The following is a 15,126-nucleotide window of genomic DNA, read 5'->3' as shown; positions in this document are numbered from 1 at the left end:
CATCCTGGATTTCCTACAGCCATCTTTGTAACTTGGAAAGAGCTATTTCTTTTCTTTGAGCTTTGCTCTCCTCATTTCTAAAGTAAAGATAAAAACACCTACCTCTGTGGGTTTAAAAAAAAAAAAAAAAAAGCCATGTAGTTGATTCTGACTCATGGTAACCCCATGTGTTACAGAGTAGAACTGTTCCACAGGGTTTCTTGGCGGTAACCCTTATTTCTGGAAGCAGATCGCTAGGTCTTCCTTCCATGGCACCGCTGGGTGGGTTTGAACTGCCAACCTTTAGGTTAGTTGTTGAGCACAAGCTGCACCACCCTGGGTTTTAGTGAAGAATACAATGAAGCAGTTGAGGTACTGCCATAGCTACTGTTGTTATTTGTTATTGTTGCTATTATCCCTACTACTACCTGCTACTGGAGCCCTGGTGGCACAGTGGTTAAGAGCTTGGCTGCTAATCAAAAGGTCGGCAGTTCAAATCCACCAGCTGCTCCTTGGAAATCCAAAGAGGCAGTTCTGCTCTGTCCTATAGGGTCGCTATGAGTCAGAATCAACTCGACATTAACAGGTTTGGTTTGGTTTTGGGGTACCTACTGCTACTGCTAATGTCTTTCCAATTTCTTTAGATAGCTTGTAGAAGACTCAAATAGGAAACTTGTGAAAAATATTGAACAGTTAATAGTTTTAGCTTGGGGACTAGAAATGTGGGAGGTTCCTTAAAGGATGAGACTGGAGGCAGAACAGTGAGTTTGCTGTCTGCTGAAATGGCCTCAGTCTCAGTACCTGGGAGCAATGGTGTGAACACATTTTACTGCATTAAGTAGCTGGAGGCAGAATTGGCCTCCTTAATGCCAGGCAACTGAGCTTCTCTTTCCTAAGGGAAGGTAGAATCTTGATAACTACAACACAAGGGAGAGAAAATAAATTGGTGGTTTAAGCAAACTTGTACTGTAATTACATTTAGTTTATTTCTTAAGGTTTTGATAAAGCACCATGATTTTCTTCAATGTGTGTTTTATGTAATGACTTCATATAATCACTATTACTTTCTCTATTTATTCACCGCGCCTTCAAAGCGCATTTTGACTCTTTTGAAGCCTGCCCTGTTTGGGCCTTTCCCTGAAGTTGTTGTTGTTAGTTGTTATCAAGTTGATTCTGACTCTTGGCAACCCATGTGTGCAGAGCAGAACTGTTCCACAGGGTTTTCAAGGCTGTGACCTTTTGGAAGCAGATTGCCAGGCTTGTCTTCTGAGGTGTCTCTCAGTGGGTTTGAACTGCCAACCTTCTGGCCAGTTGTCAAGCACTTAACCATCTGTACCACCCCGGGACTCCTCCCTGAAGTTACTGCTGACAACTGGCGCAGGCTGCACCAGAGGATCAATCCCCAAGGAAATTTGCCACTCTCTACAATTCTAAGACTTAACAGTTTTGATTGGAAAATGTGGCCTTCAAAAAGCAGCAGAAATACCCAAACCATTTTAGACTTCAATTCCTCCCTCTACCTAACTCCACAAGCTTTATAAAAAAAGAAAACTCATCTGCTTTCACAGAATAACAAAAGGGAAGAGGATAAAGCCAACATGGAAATCAAGTTGCTTTGAGCCCTGTGCACTAACTCCAATTTCATCTTCTAAAACATATACTTTTCTAGCATCAACCAGCCAGCTGATATTTTCCTACAATCAAAAGAAGCAATTTTCTCCAATTTTACAGTCTCTCTAGGATTGCATCCTAGAGACAGAGGGCTCTCTTCTAACAAGTGACTGGATTAATGCAAATGAGCATCAACAAACAGGCAGGGAGCGATTCTGGTGCCATCCACAACGGGTCTTTCTATGCATTCAGAGTGATGTTCGTATGAGCCTCGGGGAGGAGAGGGCAGGAATCCGAGGTGAGGCCAAGTCCCGCCTGGAGCGAGCAGACAAGTTGATCAGGTCCGGTAAGCATTGTCCCCCAGTCAGCCCCAGGCCTGCCTGAATCCTAAAGACACTGGGAGCCAAGCGCCTGACGGAGGCAAAGGCCTCAGCTTGCTCAGGGCACAGAGCACAGGGCTCATCACATCATTTCCAAGGTTCAACCCAGGCTGCCTTCCAAAAGGCAAATCGGCAAAAGCAAATGTGTTCACCCAGGGGTTTCACCAAGTGCTGGGGTGTCCGCCTACCTGTGCAGAGTGACCCAATTCCATTGATACAGATGAGGTGGCTTTTCTGCTTTTCACAGGTGCAATGAAGAGGTAGCTACAAGCTATTTAGATAGAGATATTTTTTTATTCTCTTTCTAGAATTAACCCTTTCCCCATTACAATCTGAAACAAGGTTAATAAGCAAGCATTTGTCACAAAAATCCATAAGGTTTTCATTGGTTAATTTTCGGAAGTAGAGCACCAGGCCTTTCTTACTAGTCCATCTTAATCTGGAAGCTCCACTGAAACCTGTCCACTGTGGGTATTTGAAATACTGGTGGCATAGCTTCCAGCATCACAGCAACACACAAGCCACCACAGTACGACAAACCGACAGAAGACCAATCACTAGAAAAGGACACCATGCTTTGTAAAGTAGAAGGCCGGTGAAAACAAGGGAAACTCTCAATGAGATGGAGGGACTCAACAGCCAAAGCAATGGACTCAAACATACCAACGATCATCAGGACAGCACAGGAGCAGGCAGTGTTTCCTTCTGTTATACACAAGGTCGCCATAGTCGGAGCTGACTTGATGGCAGCTAACAACAAGCCATATATAAATTAGTCTGATTGAAGGGCAATCCGCAACCTAAATATGAGTTAAACTGCTCAGATAACTTGCAGAAAGTATGTTCTTGGGGCTGTTGGCAGAGCTGAGTGTGTGGCCATGTCTGGGCAATCTCTCACAGACCTATTCCACACCTGCCCTTATGAAATCAGCAGAGCATAGATCTTCCACATCATCTTCTCCCGCGTTGTCTGTGATATTACAGTGCTCTGCTCTCCTACGCCTCTCCCACCCCGCCTCCTGGGTCTCTCTGAGGGCATGGACCCTTGCTCCTGCACTTTCCCTCTGTAGCCTTTCACAGCACTGCTCTGATGAACGCTTCCCATGGTCTCCAAGTGGCTCCCACCTTTCACCCAGCTTTATTCCCAGTTCTCAGCACTGAAAAAGCATTCCCATTTAGTTATCTATTCATCAACCGCTATTCAGCACTCACTATCTAATCACTGAAACTGACTCTGTCAGTGGAATCACCATCCCAGTTAACCAGGCTGAAAATCTCTGCATCACCCTTGACTGTGCCTCTCCCTAGCCTACACTTCCACTCAGCCAGCAAGTCCACTCAAGGTTGCTTTTTATATCTATCATTCCATTCACAGCCCAGATTTTCAGCATTAGGAGACTGGCACATTTATATAATGAAATACAATTGAGACATTAAAATGGTAATGGAAATGCACATTTATTTATATGGCAATAAATTTACAATATATGTTATAAACTTTTTTTCACCTAATATGCTTAGTATTATACCACATACTACATTATTTGAAAGCATATGTGTGAAATTTAAAAGCAGTTATTTCTAGTTGGTGGAGTTACAGATGATTTTCCTTATCTTTTAAAATTGCATTCAAACCTCTTTTCTAATTTATTATAATAAACTTGTAATACGTACAATAATAAAGTTCATATGATATATAAGACTAAGCTTCACCATGCCGTTCCACTATTTCAAAACCTTCACTCTAAAAGGGCAAACTGAACTCCTTAGCTTTTCTAAATTTTATCCCCGATTCATTCGCCTGGTGGCTCAATGGTTAAGCGGTAAGCTGCTAACCAAAAGGTATGTGGTTCGAACCTACCCAGTGGCTCCTCAGGAGAAAGATTTGGTGATCTGCTCCCATAAAGATTACAGCATTACTGCCTAGAAAACCCTATGGGGCAGTTCTGCTCTGTCACATGGGATCACCAAGAGTTAAAATCGACTTGACGGCCCTAACAACAGTAACTCATATGCCCACTCTCGTCTACGAGGAGCCCGCACCATCTGGTCCCTGGCTTTGACGGTGGCCTCACCTCTTACTCCTCTGCCCCTGGCCAGCACATGCATGGAGATGCCAGCAGGCTCCTACATCTGGGCACTGAGATTTGCTATTCTGCTCTGCTCAAACGCTTTCTGAATCTTACATTCAGATGTCTCTTCAAAATCACTTCATCAGGAAAGATTCCCAACCATTCCATCTAAAATAGCATGTCTCTCCCCTGCCTTAGTTGTCTTTATAGCACTTGTCACCCCTTAATGGGTTATCATTATTCGCTTGTTCATTATGTACCTTCCTACTCTAGGCTGTCAGTCCCATGAGAGCAAGAACTTTGCTTCTTTCCCCACTCTAACCCCAGGTCCTAGAACTGTGCCTGGGACATAATGATGTGTACACACACACACAGTCTCTGTCCTCTGACCTTGCAATTGCCCCTGACTCTGCCACTTTCTGGTATCTTGGATCTATGATGGTTTTGCTTCCCATAATCCATTCACAATTCTGGTACCAATACTTACTTTCCTTTCCTGGTCTAGGTGAGCCATGTGTTGGGCATGCATAGGTGGTTAACTGCTTAGCTCTTTTACGGTGAGAATCTGATGAGATGGCAGGTGTCACCTGTATTGCTAGGCAACATTTTTGGGTAAAAATTAGCCCTGATTGACAAACTGCATCTGAACAGAGCTTTGGGTTTCCCCAAGTAAGGTCACTTTTGTAACTGGTGAGTTCCTTGTGGAAACCCTGGATACTCTGCCTCAAGAGTGTTACAAGAATTCTGGCTCCTGTGGACCCCACACCTACCCATGGGGCACTCCTTGCCTGTAGACTGTCACTCGGAGAGAAGATGATCCCTAGAGAGCTGGATCACCTGCTGTGTGGACTGCCATAAGGACTCCCATAAAGGGGAACACCTAACTGCCCTGCTGGCAAGCTGTGAATTCCCATCCTATATATAGTCTTCCATGTAGACTTGTGCCTATGGTAGTCCTGTGAGTCTAAATGCTTAGCTGAAACTAAGAAAGCCCCCAGTGGGCATGGCAGCCCATTCCATCCTCCCAGATAGAATAGATGATTCACGGAAAAGCCCAAGTACCTCGTTCGTATCATTGAAGTTAGACCTAGCCTTTTGTCTAAAACACTGAAAGAGGCTCTCATTCTCACTGTTCCACTAGACTTGAACTCAGAAGCACGGAGGCTGACACTGCTGGCTGCCATCTTACAACAGGTGAACTCTGAGAGTGAAGCAAACTCAGGAGTAAGAAGAATGGAGTCATGATATGGAAAGGCCAGGTTCTGATGCCATCTTTTGAACCTCTAGATCCAGCCATGTCTGAGTCAGCAAATGTACCCTTGGATGTTTCAGTTACTTTAGCCCAAGCGTTCTCAACCAGGAATGACTTTGTCCCTGAGGTAACACTTGGCAATGTCTGAAGACATTTTTGATTGTCATGACTGTGGGGAGGGGGGTGTGAGGTTTGCTACTTGCATCTACTACGCAGAGGTCAGGGATGCTTCTCAATATCCTACAATGCAAAGGACAGTTTCCATAAAAAATAACTATCTGGTCCCAAAAATGAGTAGTGCTGAGGTTGAGAGATCCTGCTTTGGCTAAAGCATCCCTTTTCCCATTGAAACCTGTTGTTTGATTTTCTGTCTCCTGAAATAGAAATGGAACAAAGGTTGAGTTGGAAATCACCCTTCAAGATCACATCACCTTCCACCTCTTCTGTGAGTAGTTTTTCATTCGCCATGACTACTCCCTCTCCTTTCAATTTTAATCTAACTTGTAACTGGTATCGTTTTTTGCAATATCAGACACAGCTCTAAAAATATTTTGTGTGTAACTAGACATCAGCAGTACCCCTTGTATTCATGAATTTATTCATGAATGTTTTTTGAGAATGACAATATACTAGAAATTATACTAGCCTTTAGGGAGTCAGCAGTAAACAATAAGATGATTTTCATGCCTTCACTGGATATACAGTCTAAGAAGAGAGACAGATAATAAACAAACAAAATTTCATATAATGGTAAGTGGTATAAAGAAGATAAAAAAATGGGGAAATTTATGTAGGGTAGTAAGAAGTCTCCTTGAGGAGATGTTGTTTAATTGAGACATTAATGATGAGAAGAATCTGGTCATGAGCAGATCCAGGGACAGAACTTTCTAGGCAGAGGAAAAAGCAGGTACAAAGATCCTGTGGCAGGAGTAGCCACAGCAAGAGGGCCATTGTGGTGGGGAGGTACAAGATGAGACTGTAGAGATTTCCAGAGCCAGATCACAGGTGGCTCAATGGTCAGGATGGGGAATTTGGCATGAAGTATCTGGAATCTGTAGCATTATGTGATACACTGAACAAGAGCAGGTGTTTACTTATTGCCAGAGAGTTAAGAGGGAATGTTCCAATCAGAAGGAATATCCTATGCAAGGCCCCAAAGGAAAAAAGACTATGGACTTTTGAAATGATCAAAAGAAGTTAAGGTTAAGAGAAAACCAGGGAGACTGTCAAAGAGAGCAGAAGGCTCACTGGAGAACCTAAGAGATGGAGGATCTTGTGAGTCAGGATTATCTGCCTCATTCTAAGAGCAGTGGGGAGCCACTGAAAGTTCTGAAATGATGGAGAAGCTGGCAGAGGATGATTCATTTAGTAATGGGCATGCAAATTTGATGTGCCCATAAGACATTCTGGATCCCTGGTGGCACAGCGGTTAAGAGCTACAGCTCAGCCATTCAAACCCACCAGTCGCTCCTTGGAAACCCTATGGGGTGGTTCTACTCTGTCCGACTGGGTCACTATGAGTTGGAATCGACTCGACAGCAATGGGTTTTTTGTAAGACATTCTAGAGGACATGTAAATCAGCGAGACACACACACATACACAAGTTTATAGCTCAGAAGAATATTTGCACTGAAGACACATAACTGAAACTTGTTGGCATATAGCTAGTAACTAAAGTCATGGGAGTGAATGGTTTCCCACGCAGAGAGTAAACAGTGAGACAGATGAGAGCCCTAGGAATCCAGATATCTAAAGGTTGGCAACATAAAAATGGCATCACAATCATTTCAGTGACCCCTTCTCCTTGAGGTTGAGCCATTACCTGGGGGGCCAGAGAAGAGCCCATTGCATCAGACACATGCCTGATCCTATGTCCTTCTGAGAAGACTGTGTCAAATGTGGACAATGGTAGCCATGAGTGTAACTGCCTAGTCGGGTCTGGGATGGGCACCGTATACTCTGACTGCAGAGATGACAGGATTTCATGATGCATTAGATGTGGGGTGTAAGAAAAAGATCAGAGTAAAGGATGACTCCAAAGTTCTCAGCCTGTTCAAACCAGAAGAATGAATTTCCCATCAGCTAAGATGAGGGAGGTTGTGGACAGGGCAGGTTTTTGTGACTTTTTTTTTTTTTTTTTTTTTAGGGGAAGATCAAGAACTCAAGTTTTGGAAGTATTAAGGTTTTGGATTATATGGATGTAGAGTTCAGTACAGCAGTCTGGGGGGGAGATGTATGTGTAGGCGTTATCAGCATATGGGGAATATATAAAGTCACGAGACTGGATAAAATCACTGAGGGGGTGAGTGTAGATATGAAAGGAGACGGCGAAAGCCTAAGCCCCAGGACACACCAACATTAACGTCAGGGAGAAGAACGAGGACCTGCAAAGGAGCCAGAGAAGGAGCTACCCGTAGTGTAGAAATAAAACCAAGAGCATGTGATGACCTAAAAGGCAAGTGAAAAAGTCATCAAGGAGGAGGGAGTAGTCACTTGTGTCAAATGCTGCTGAGAGGTAAAGTTAAGATGAGGTCTGAGAAGTGACCATTGAATATGGTGACCTGGAGGTTACTAGTAACCTTGACACAAGGGGTTTCAGTGCCATGCTGGGAGTTGAGAGAATGGGGAAGAGGAATTAGAGATGTCATAGACGATTTTTTTCAAGCTGCAAAGGGGAATAGAGCAATCAGGCAGTACCTGGCAGGGAATGTGGAGTCAAGATAAATTTTTTGTGTGTATTTAAGATGGGAGAAATAAGAGGATATTTGTTTGACTATGGGAATGATCTAACACAGGGCAAAAAAAAAAAAAAAGGACAGTTAGGGGAGAAAGGAGAAATTTACTGAAATTATTCCTCAAGAGAAAAGTGACAGAATCTAGTCACAAAGGATTTAGTTAGGTTGAGCATAGGTAGATCACCTGTTGTTACACACTGGGATGTAGAGCATGGGGCAGGTGCAGACGCTGGTAGGTGAGAAGGTGTGATGGTGGAAATACTTGTAAACTTCCTTCTAATAGGATCACCTCAGAAGGAGGATGGAGGAGGAGGTTTGAAGGGTGGATGTGAGAGGAGAAGGCTTAAAAAGGTGACTGAACCAGGAGAGCCCAGGATGATTGTCCCATGTAAACAAATAGGCTTACGCACCTGAAGTAACCCAGAGACCTCATTATGGTGGCACAGCACAGAAAGGTCTGGAAGGTGGAGAAGTGCAATGTGGTTGTTATAACAGATATAAGAACTTACTCAGGTAAGCAAATATGTGCAGAGACTACCCTCTGGCCAACTTCAGGAAAGACATACCTCTTCCTTTGCAATATGGGGCTCAGAGTGTGCCTCTGCCTGCTGTCAGTTCTGCACCTCCTCTGGTTTGGTGTGCCCTAGAGGTTTTAACAGATATGTGAGGCGAGTCTACAAGGGCTCTAGGACACCATTGAATCTCAAGGGTGTTGTACCAATCATTTTCAGAAAAGGTAGATTAAAAAAATTAAGCCTCTGGTATAAAATGAGTGAGGAGAAATTTAACTCCTACCCAACACATTTCCTCCTGATAAATAAAATGTATTAGCTCTAGACCATTAACTCCAATATTAAACCCAAGATACGTTTGTTAATGTTTGTGGTTAACATGTACTAAAAAATCAAAAGTCTCTTTTTATGTGGGGAATTACACAATTTTTCCTTATAGTTGGGTTTTTGTTACTTCAGTATAGGCATCGTGGGAATAAGGGATGCTAGAATAGAGAATTTAAGGGATGGCAGTAATTCAGAAATGTTCACAACCTATAGTCTTGGTTAAAACACACAACATAGCTAGTGAGGTTGGGAAAGAATTGTTTGGAGGTAGGAGACCTGGATTCCTGTCTAATGTAGGATAGTTTTTATAAAAATCGGAGACAGGTTCAGGTCTAAATTTTGCTACTGTGTAATAGTGATCAAGTCATTTCAATATCCTATACCTCAGTTTCCTTATCTATAAGACTAAGGATGGTTGTGAGAATAAATGACTTAATATGTGTATAGCACTTAGCCTAGAGCTTAAGACATGGTAAGCACCCAGTAGATGATAATTATGATGGTGGCAATAGTGATGGTGATGATGGTGGTGATGGAGTTGATGGAGGGGGTGATGATGATGGTGGTGGTCATGGTGGTGGTGGTGGTGGGTGTTGGTGGTGGTAGCAGTGGTGGCGGTGGTTGAGGTGGTGGTGGTGGTGGTGGAGGTGGCGGTGGTTGCGGTGGTGGTGGTGGTGGTGGAGGTGGTGGTGGTGGTCGAGGTTGTGGTCAAGGTGGTGGTGGTAGTGTAGGTGGCGGTGGTGGACGTGGTCAACATGGTGGTAATGATGGCGGTAATGGTGGTGGAAATGGTAGTGGTGGTGGTAATGATGATGATATAATAGTGGCAGTGGTCCCACCTATCTGCCTGCTGCATGGTATGTACTCAATAGATATTTATTGAATCAATGATGAATATGCTAAGTTTGTAAACCTCATCCCAGCTCTACAACATTGTATAATCCTATGAATATGCATAGTTCCCTACATCTTATTACTCAGACTTGCAGCATAAAAAATGAATAAAGTCTTCAAGGTATTAAAAAAAAATCAATGCTAAAGGCTCAGTTAATCACTACAAAGTTATTTAATTCACTTTCAGTTATTTCTTCTCTAGGGAGCAAGAAGAAAGGGAATGATCAGGGAGAGGAGCAAGTAAGAGCAAAGTAGGAAGACAGTGAAAAGTAGTGGAGGGGAAAATATATATATTCCAATACACGTCAAAGGGTGCCTGGTCTTTGGAGAGATCTGACAACCTCTTACTTCTTAGGAAAAGCTCACCCTCAGTGTGTAAACTTACAAAGAAGAATCCTCTGAAGAAAGCTCCTGAACACCAAAGGCACTTTTATTGAGAACCGCAGGCGGCCTCTATGCATAGATTTCACCTGCACAAACAGGCAGGTGGGGCATTCTCTGCTGGGCATGGGGCCACTGCTGGATTGCTTGTATTAGCTCCCAGTTTCATGGACAGAAAGAAATTCTGGCTGATTTCCTCTGGCCAGGTTCTAGCACAGCCCTAGGCTCCCCCACTCACCTGCAACAGGAATTTGCTCACGACACACAAACTCCTTATGATATTAACCAACACAGGGTCCTGTCGAAACTCATGGCTCTCACGCCTCCCTGTCGCTGTTATGCATTTTCTGGCATAAAAATACTGATTCTGACCGCTTCTGAAATCATGGCATGCTAATAAAAAAGAGGTGCCTATAGCAATGCAGGAGTCCTTGGGTAGCACAAATGGTTAAGTACTCAACTACTAGCTGAAAGGTTGGAGGTTTGAATCCACCCAGAGGTGCCTCAAAAGAAAGCCCTGCCAATCTGCTTCTGAAAAGTCACAGCCATAAAAACCCCATGGAGTGCAGTTCTACTCTGCACACATGAGGTCGCCATGAGTTAGAATCAACATGAAGGCAAAGTGTATTTTTTTTTTTTAATAGCAGTTCTAGTTTAACACCTCATGGGGTCTTTCCAGGACCTCCTCCGACCCTCTGCTTTGAACCTTATAGGTCTGGTTTGGTGCCCCTTGTTTCTGGTCTCTTGTTTTATTCCCCAGATTCTGCCTCTCTGCCAGCTGCTTCTTCTTCTTCTTTTTTTTTTTTTTTTTAATATTCTTCCCTTGGATACTCTCTCTCAGTTTATGTTAGTTACCTAGTGCTGCTGTAACAGAAATACCACAGGTGGGTAGCTTTAAAGAACAGAAATTTATTTTCTCCCAGGTCTGGAGGCTAAAAGTCCAGATGAGGAATTCATTCCATGAGCCTCTCTCTTGTTTCTGGTGTTTGCCGGTGATCCTAGGCTTTCCTTGGCGTCTGTCTTTACCGTTTGTGTCCCTGTGTCTGTTCTGCCTCTTTTTATAATTCAGAAGTGATTAGGTTTAGGATTCACCCTGCTTGGACATGACCTCATTAACATAACAAAGAACCCCCTATTTCCAAACAGGATCGCATTCACAGGTAGAAGGGCCAGGACTTGACTACAGATGTTTGGGGACACAGTTCAATCCAAAACCACTTACTCTTGGCTCTTCCAATCTGGTTTAGCACAGACATCTCAACCTTTCCAGGAGTCTATTCTCTGCTTTCTCTCATCAGCAGATGCCCAGTGATCCCTTTAAGACCAAGTTTATATACATTCTCTGAAACACTTCCTCAGGAAGAATGACAAAGCCATATTCCTAGTCTATGCATTTTGTGTGCAGAATTACCATGGGCTGCTCAGTGTTTGGTCTCCAGAAGATGGCTTTCAGCTCCTTAAGGAGAGTAAAACCAGTTGTCCTCAAGGTGACTCTGACTCATGGCAACCCCATGTGTCTCAGAGTAGAACTGTCCTCGATAGGGTTTTCAATGGCTGACTTTTCAGAAGTAGATTGCCAGAACCTTCTTCTGCAGTACCTCTAGGTGGACGTGAACCTCCAACCTTTCTGTTAGGAGCTGAGCATGTTAACAGTTTGCACCACCCGGGACTCCTTTAGGAGGGTAATAAGGTCTCCCTCCCAGGCCTGGCCCAGAGCATGATGTGGGAGCTTCACACCTGCCTGGCCAATAGGTAAACACAAACCTAAGTCAGTCACAGAACAAAAGGTAAAAGTAATTCCTCAGTCAAACAAAGAAGACCTTTGCTTTATCCGTTTTTTTAATTCTGTGGGTCCCCCATCCGTATTCACAAAATCCTTTCTTATTTCTCCCTGATCCTCTTTCATTTAGTGCAACCCTCTGAGGACCATCTATTTCTTTCAGTTTCAAATAAGCTAATCTAAAGGTCAGAAATCAACTGGGAAGCCACAGCAGGGGACAGAAGAGAAGCTGTTGCCCCAAGTAGGAGACTCAAGGCAAAGGGTCATTGCTAATTGATCTTGGAGAGTTTGTGAAGCATGAAAAGCATTTCAGAAGCAGCCTGATGGCAAAAAACCACAGTGACCTTGTGTCACTCCACAGAACAGTACAGTGGAAAGGCCACTGAACTGGGAGTCGGGAGGCTGGCTTCTAGCCACAGCTTTGCCACCAATCAGCTCTATGAACTCAGAAAAGTCACATAACCTCTCGGGACCTCGTTTATTGTAAAAGCAAGAATTTGAACGAGACCTTTAGCATTTCACTGAGAAGGTTCTCTGAGCTGACGGTTAATTCTCAAGTGCATCCCACCAGGCTGAAGCTAAATGCACACAGCATCGCTGGAGATACAGGAACAGTGCTACAGTGAGACAAATCAAGAGGGATGCAGCCCAGCCCAGAGAGGGACGTGAGAACGTTCATTTATATCTCTTCTTCCACGAATGTACTCTAAACAATATTCCACACCCAATTAGAGGACACTGGTTATGTTCTGGACCATTCTTTGATGACTCTAAAACCAAAAAACGTATTATGAATATATTGCCTTTTACCCCAGCTTCATGGGTGTACTGGTCGTTCAGTAGTAGAATTGTCACCTTCCACAGGGGAGACCAGGGTTCCATTCCCGCCCAATGTACCTCATGTGCAGGCACCACCCATCTGTCAGTGGAGGCTTGCATGTTGCTATGATGCTGAATAGGTTTCGTGGAGCTTGTAGACTAAGATGGACTAGGACGAAAGGCCTGGCAAGCTACTTAAAAAAATCAGCCAGTGAAAACCCTATGAATCACAATGGTCCAATCCACACCCAATGGTGGGGATGGTGTAGGACCAGGTAGTGTTTCTTCTCTTGTGCTTGGGGTTGCCATGAGTCACGGGCTGTCTCAACGACACCCAACAACAAAAACAACCCTGGCTTCTACTTTTTTTTTAAACTCTGCATTCCTTAAAAGAGTACTTTTAATGTTAGTTGTTTTTAACTTTATTTCTTTTTTTTATTGTACATTAGGTGAAAGTTTACAGAGCAAATTAGTTTCCCCTTCGATAGTTTGTACATACAGTGTTTGATGACCTTGGTTTCATTCCCCTCAATGTGTCAGCACTCTTCCTATTTCCACCCTGGTTTCCCCATTTTCTTTTGTCCTGATTTTCTGCACTTTCCTGCCTTCTCATCTTTGCTTTTGGACAGATAATGCCCTTTCGATCTCATATAACTGATTGTTCTAAGGAGTACGTTCCTCTCAGGTATTGCTGTTTATCTTCTGTGCTTGTCTATTGTTGGCTGGGAACGGATTCAGTTCCAGGTCAGAAGGGTGTCTTAGGGTCATCGTCTTGGGGGTTCCTCTAGACTCTGTCAGACAAGTAAGTCTGTTCTTTTTTTGTGAATTTGATTTTTTTGTTCTATAATTTACTCTGACTCTGTCCAGAACCCTCTGTTGTGACCCCAGTTAGAGCAGCAGGCAGTGGTAAGCGATTGGTAGTGGTAGCCAGCCACCATCTAGTGCTTCTGGTCTTGGGGTCATGCAGGCTGTGGTTCATGTGGTCCATGGGTCCTTTGGACTAATTGTTCCCTTGAGTCTTTGGTTTTCTTCACTCTCCTTTGCTTGGGATGAGAAGAGACCAATAGTTGTATCTCAACTTTATTTTTTGTTTAAAAAAATCCCACCAAAATAAGAAAACTAGATTTTATGCTGATTATTCAAGAGAAAATAACTTTATCTGCATATGTGCACTGGTTCCACTGTTTCATCCACTTGGCAGTATTCTATAGGAATCCTTTTACCTACCCTTGGCCCCTCTACCTAGTGAGAGTGAAAGCAAGGAGAGCAGAAACGAGGCTAAAAAAGGTGGAGAAGAAAGGCAGGCTCGGCCGTGTCCCTAGATACTCCTGTTGCTTAGCAACAATGCATAGCTCTATCTGAGAAGTAATGGTTCAGGGAGGTGGCAGAGTGGAAAGCATCCTTGGCTGGCCCACGTCTCATGGGGTTGATGCCATGCTGACGTCTGTGACGTAACAACACCAGGTAAAACAGGAGCGTCTCCATTTCACCGGAGCTACATTTTCTTAGAATGAGAATAAGATGGTTATCACAGTAAAAGCTCTCTGGATGCAATCTATAGCCAAAGAGAGAATTTGAGAGAGACCAACGAGTAAACCCAGAGTAAGGAAAAGCCGCAGGGAGTGGGGGTACGTTTTCTCATGTGCACGCAGGACTCAGGACTCACCGCTTATCCATTTAGCCTCAGGGTCGTGAATTTTGAAATCTTCGCTGAATAGGTCTTCCACGGTCACCTTCTTCTTCTGAGACAGACTGTTATCTTCCGCTGGAAAAGAATGAGGCAAATAGCTAAACTTTTTTTTTTTGGTAGGAGGAAAGAATCATAAAACAGTCATTGCCACTCAGAAATAGTATACATGGTATTACACATGATTTCTATATATAAATGGTGAACAATAGCCAGTCACAGCTTTGTTATTAAACTATCAAATCTATGCTTAGGAGATCACCATTCAGAAAAAAATGGCATCATTTCCTCTTCCACTTGCCACAAATAATCACATTTCCTAAGTATGATGGTAAATAATTGTTTCGAGACTGATTTATGAACCTGAAGCATAGTAAATTCACTACTGGGATACTAAACCAAAACCAAACCAAACTCATTGCCGTTAAGTCAATTCCAACCCATAGTGACCCTATAGGACAGAAGAGAACTGCCCCATAGGGTTTCCAAGGATCGGCTGGTGGATTCAAACTGCAGACCTTTTGGTTAGCAGCCAAGCTCTTAACCACTGCGCCACCAGAGCTCCCATCATTCATTAATGATTTATTAAATACCACTAACCACAGGCAGAATGTTGGGTGCTATGTTCAAAGACAAATAAAAGGTTCCTTAGATGTTTACTCTCTAGAAGTTTCATTTGCCTCTGGCTGCCTCTGG

General features: G+C 43.5%; 1 protein-coding gene across 2 annotated transcripts in view; it reads right to left on the bottom strand.

Annotated features, from left to right (window-relative positions):
- DPP6 (dipeptidyl peptidase like 6) overlaps nt 1-15,126 on the bottom strand; it is a 1,059,737-nt gene that overhangs the window by 535,334 nt on the left and 509,277 nt on the right. For both annotated transcript variants that reach the window (XM_004372755.2, XM_004372756.2), the window contains exon 3: nt 14,410-14,508. In XM_004372755.2, coding sequence (XP_004372812.1) covers nt 14,410-14,508 — 99 coding nt within the window. The remainder of the gene's footprint in view (nt 1-14,409; nt 14,509-15,126) is intronic.

The sequence above is a fragment of the Trichechus manatus genome, unplaced genomic scaffold, assembly GCF_000243295.1.
Source record: "Trichechus manatus latirostris isolate Lorelei unplaced genomic scaffold, TriManLat1.0 scaffold00020, whole genome shotgun sequence".
Classification (NCBI taxonomy): domain Eukaryota; kingdom Metazoa; phylum Chordata; class Mammalia; order Sirenia; family Trichechidae; genus Trichechus; species Trichechus manatus.
This window is presented reverse-complemented; position numbering and strand designations above follow the sequence as displayed.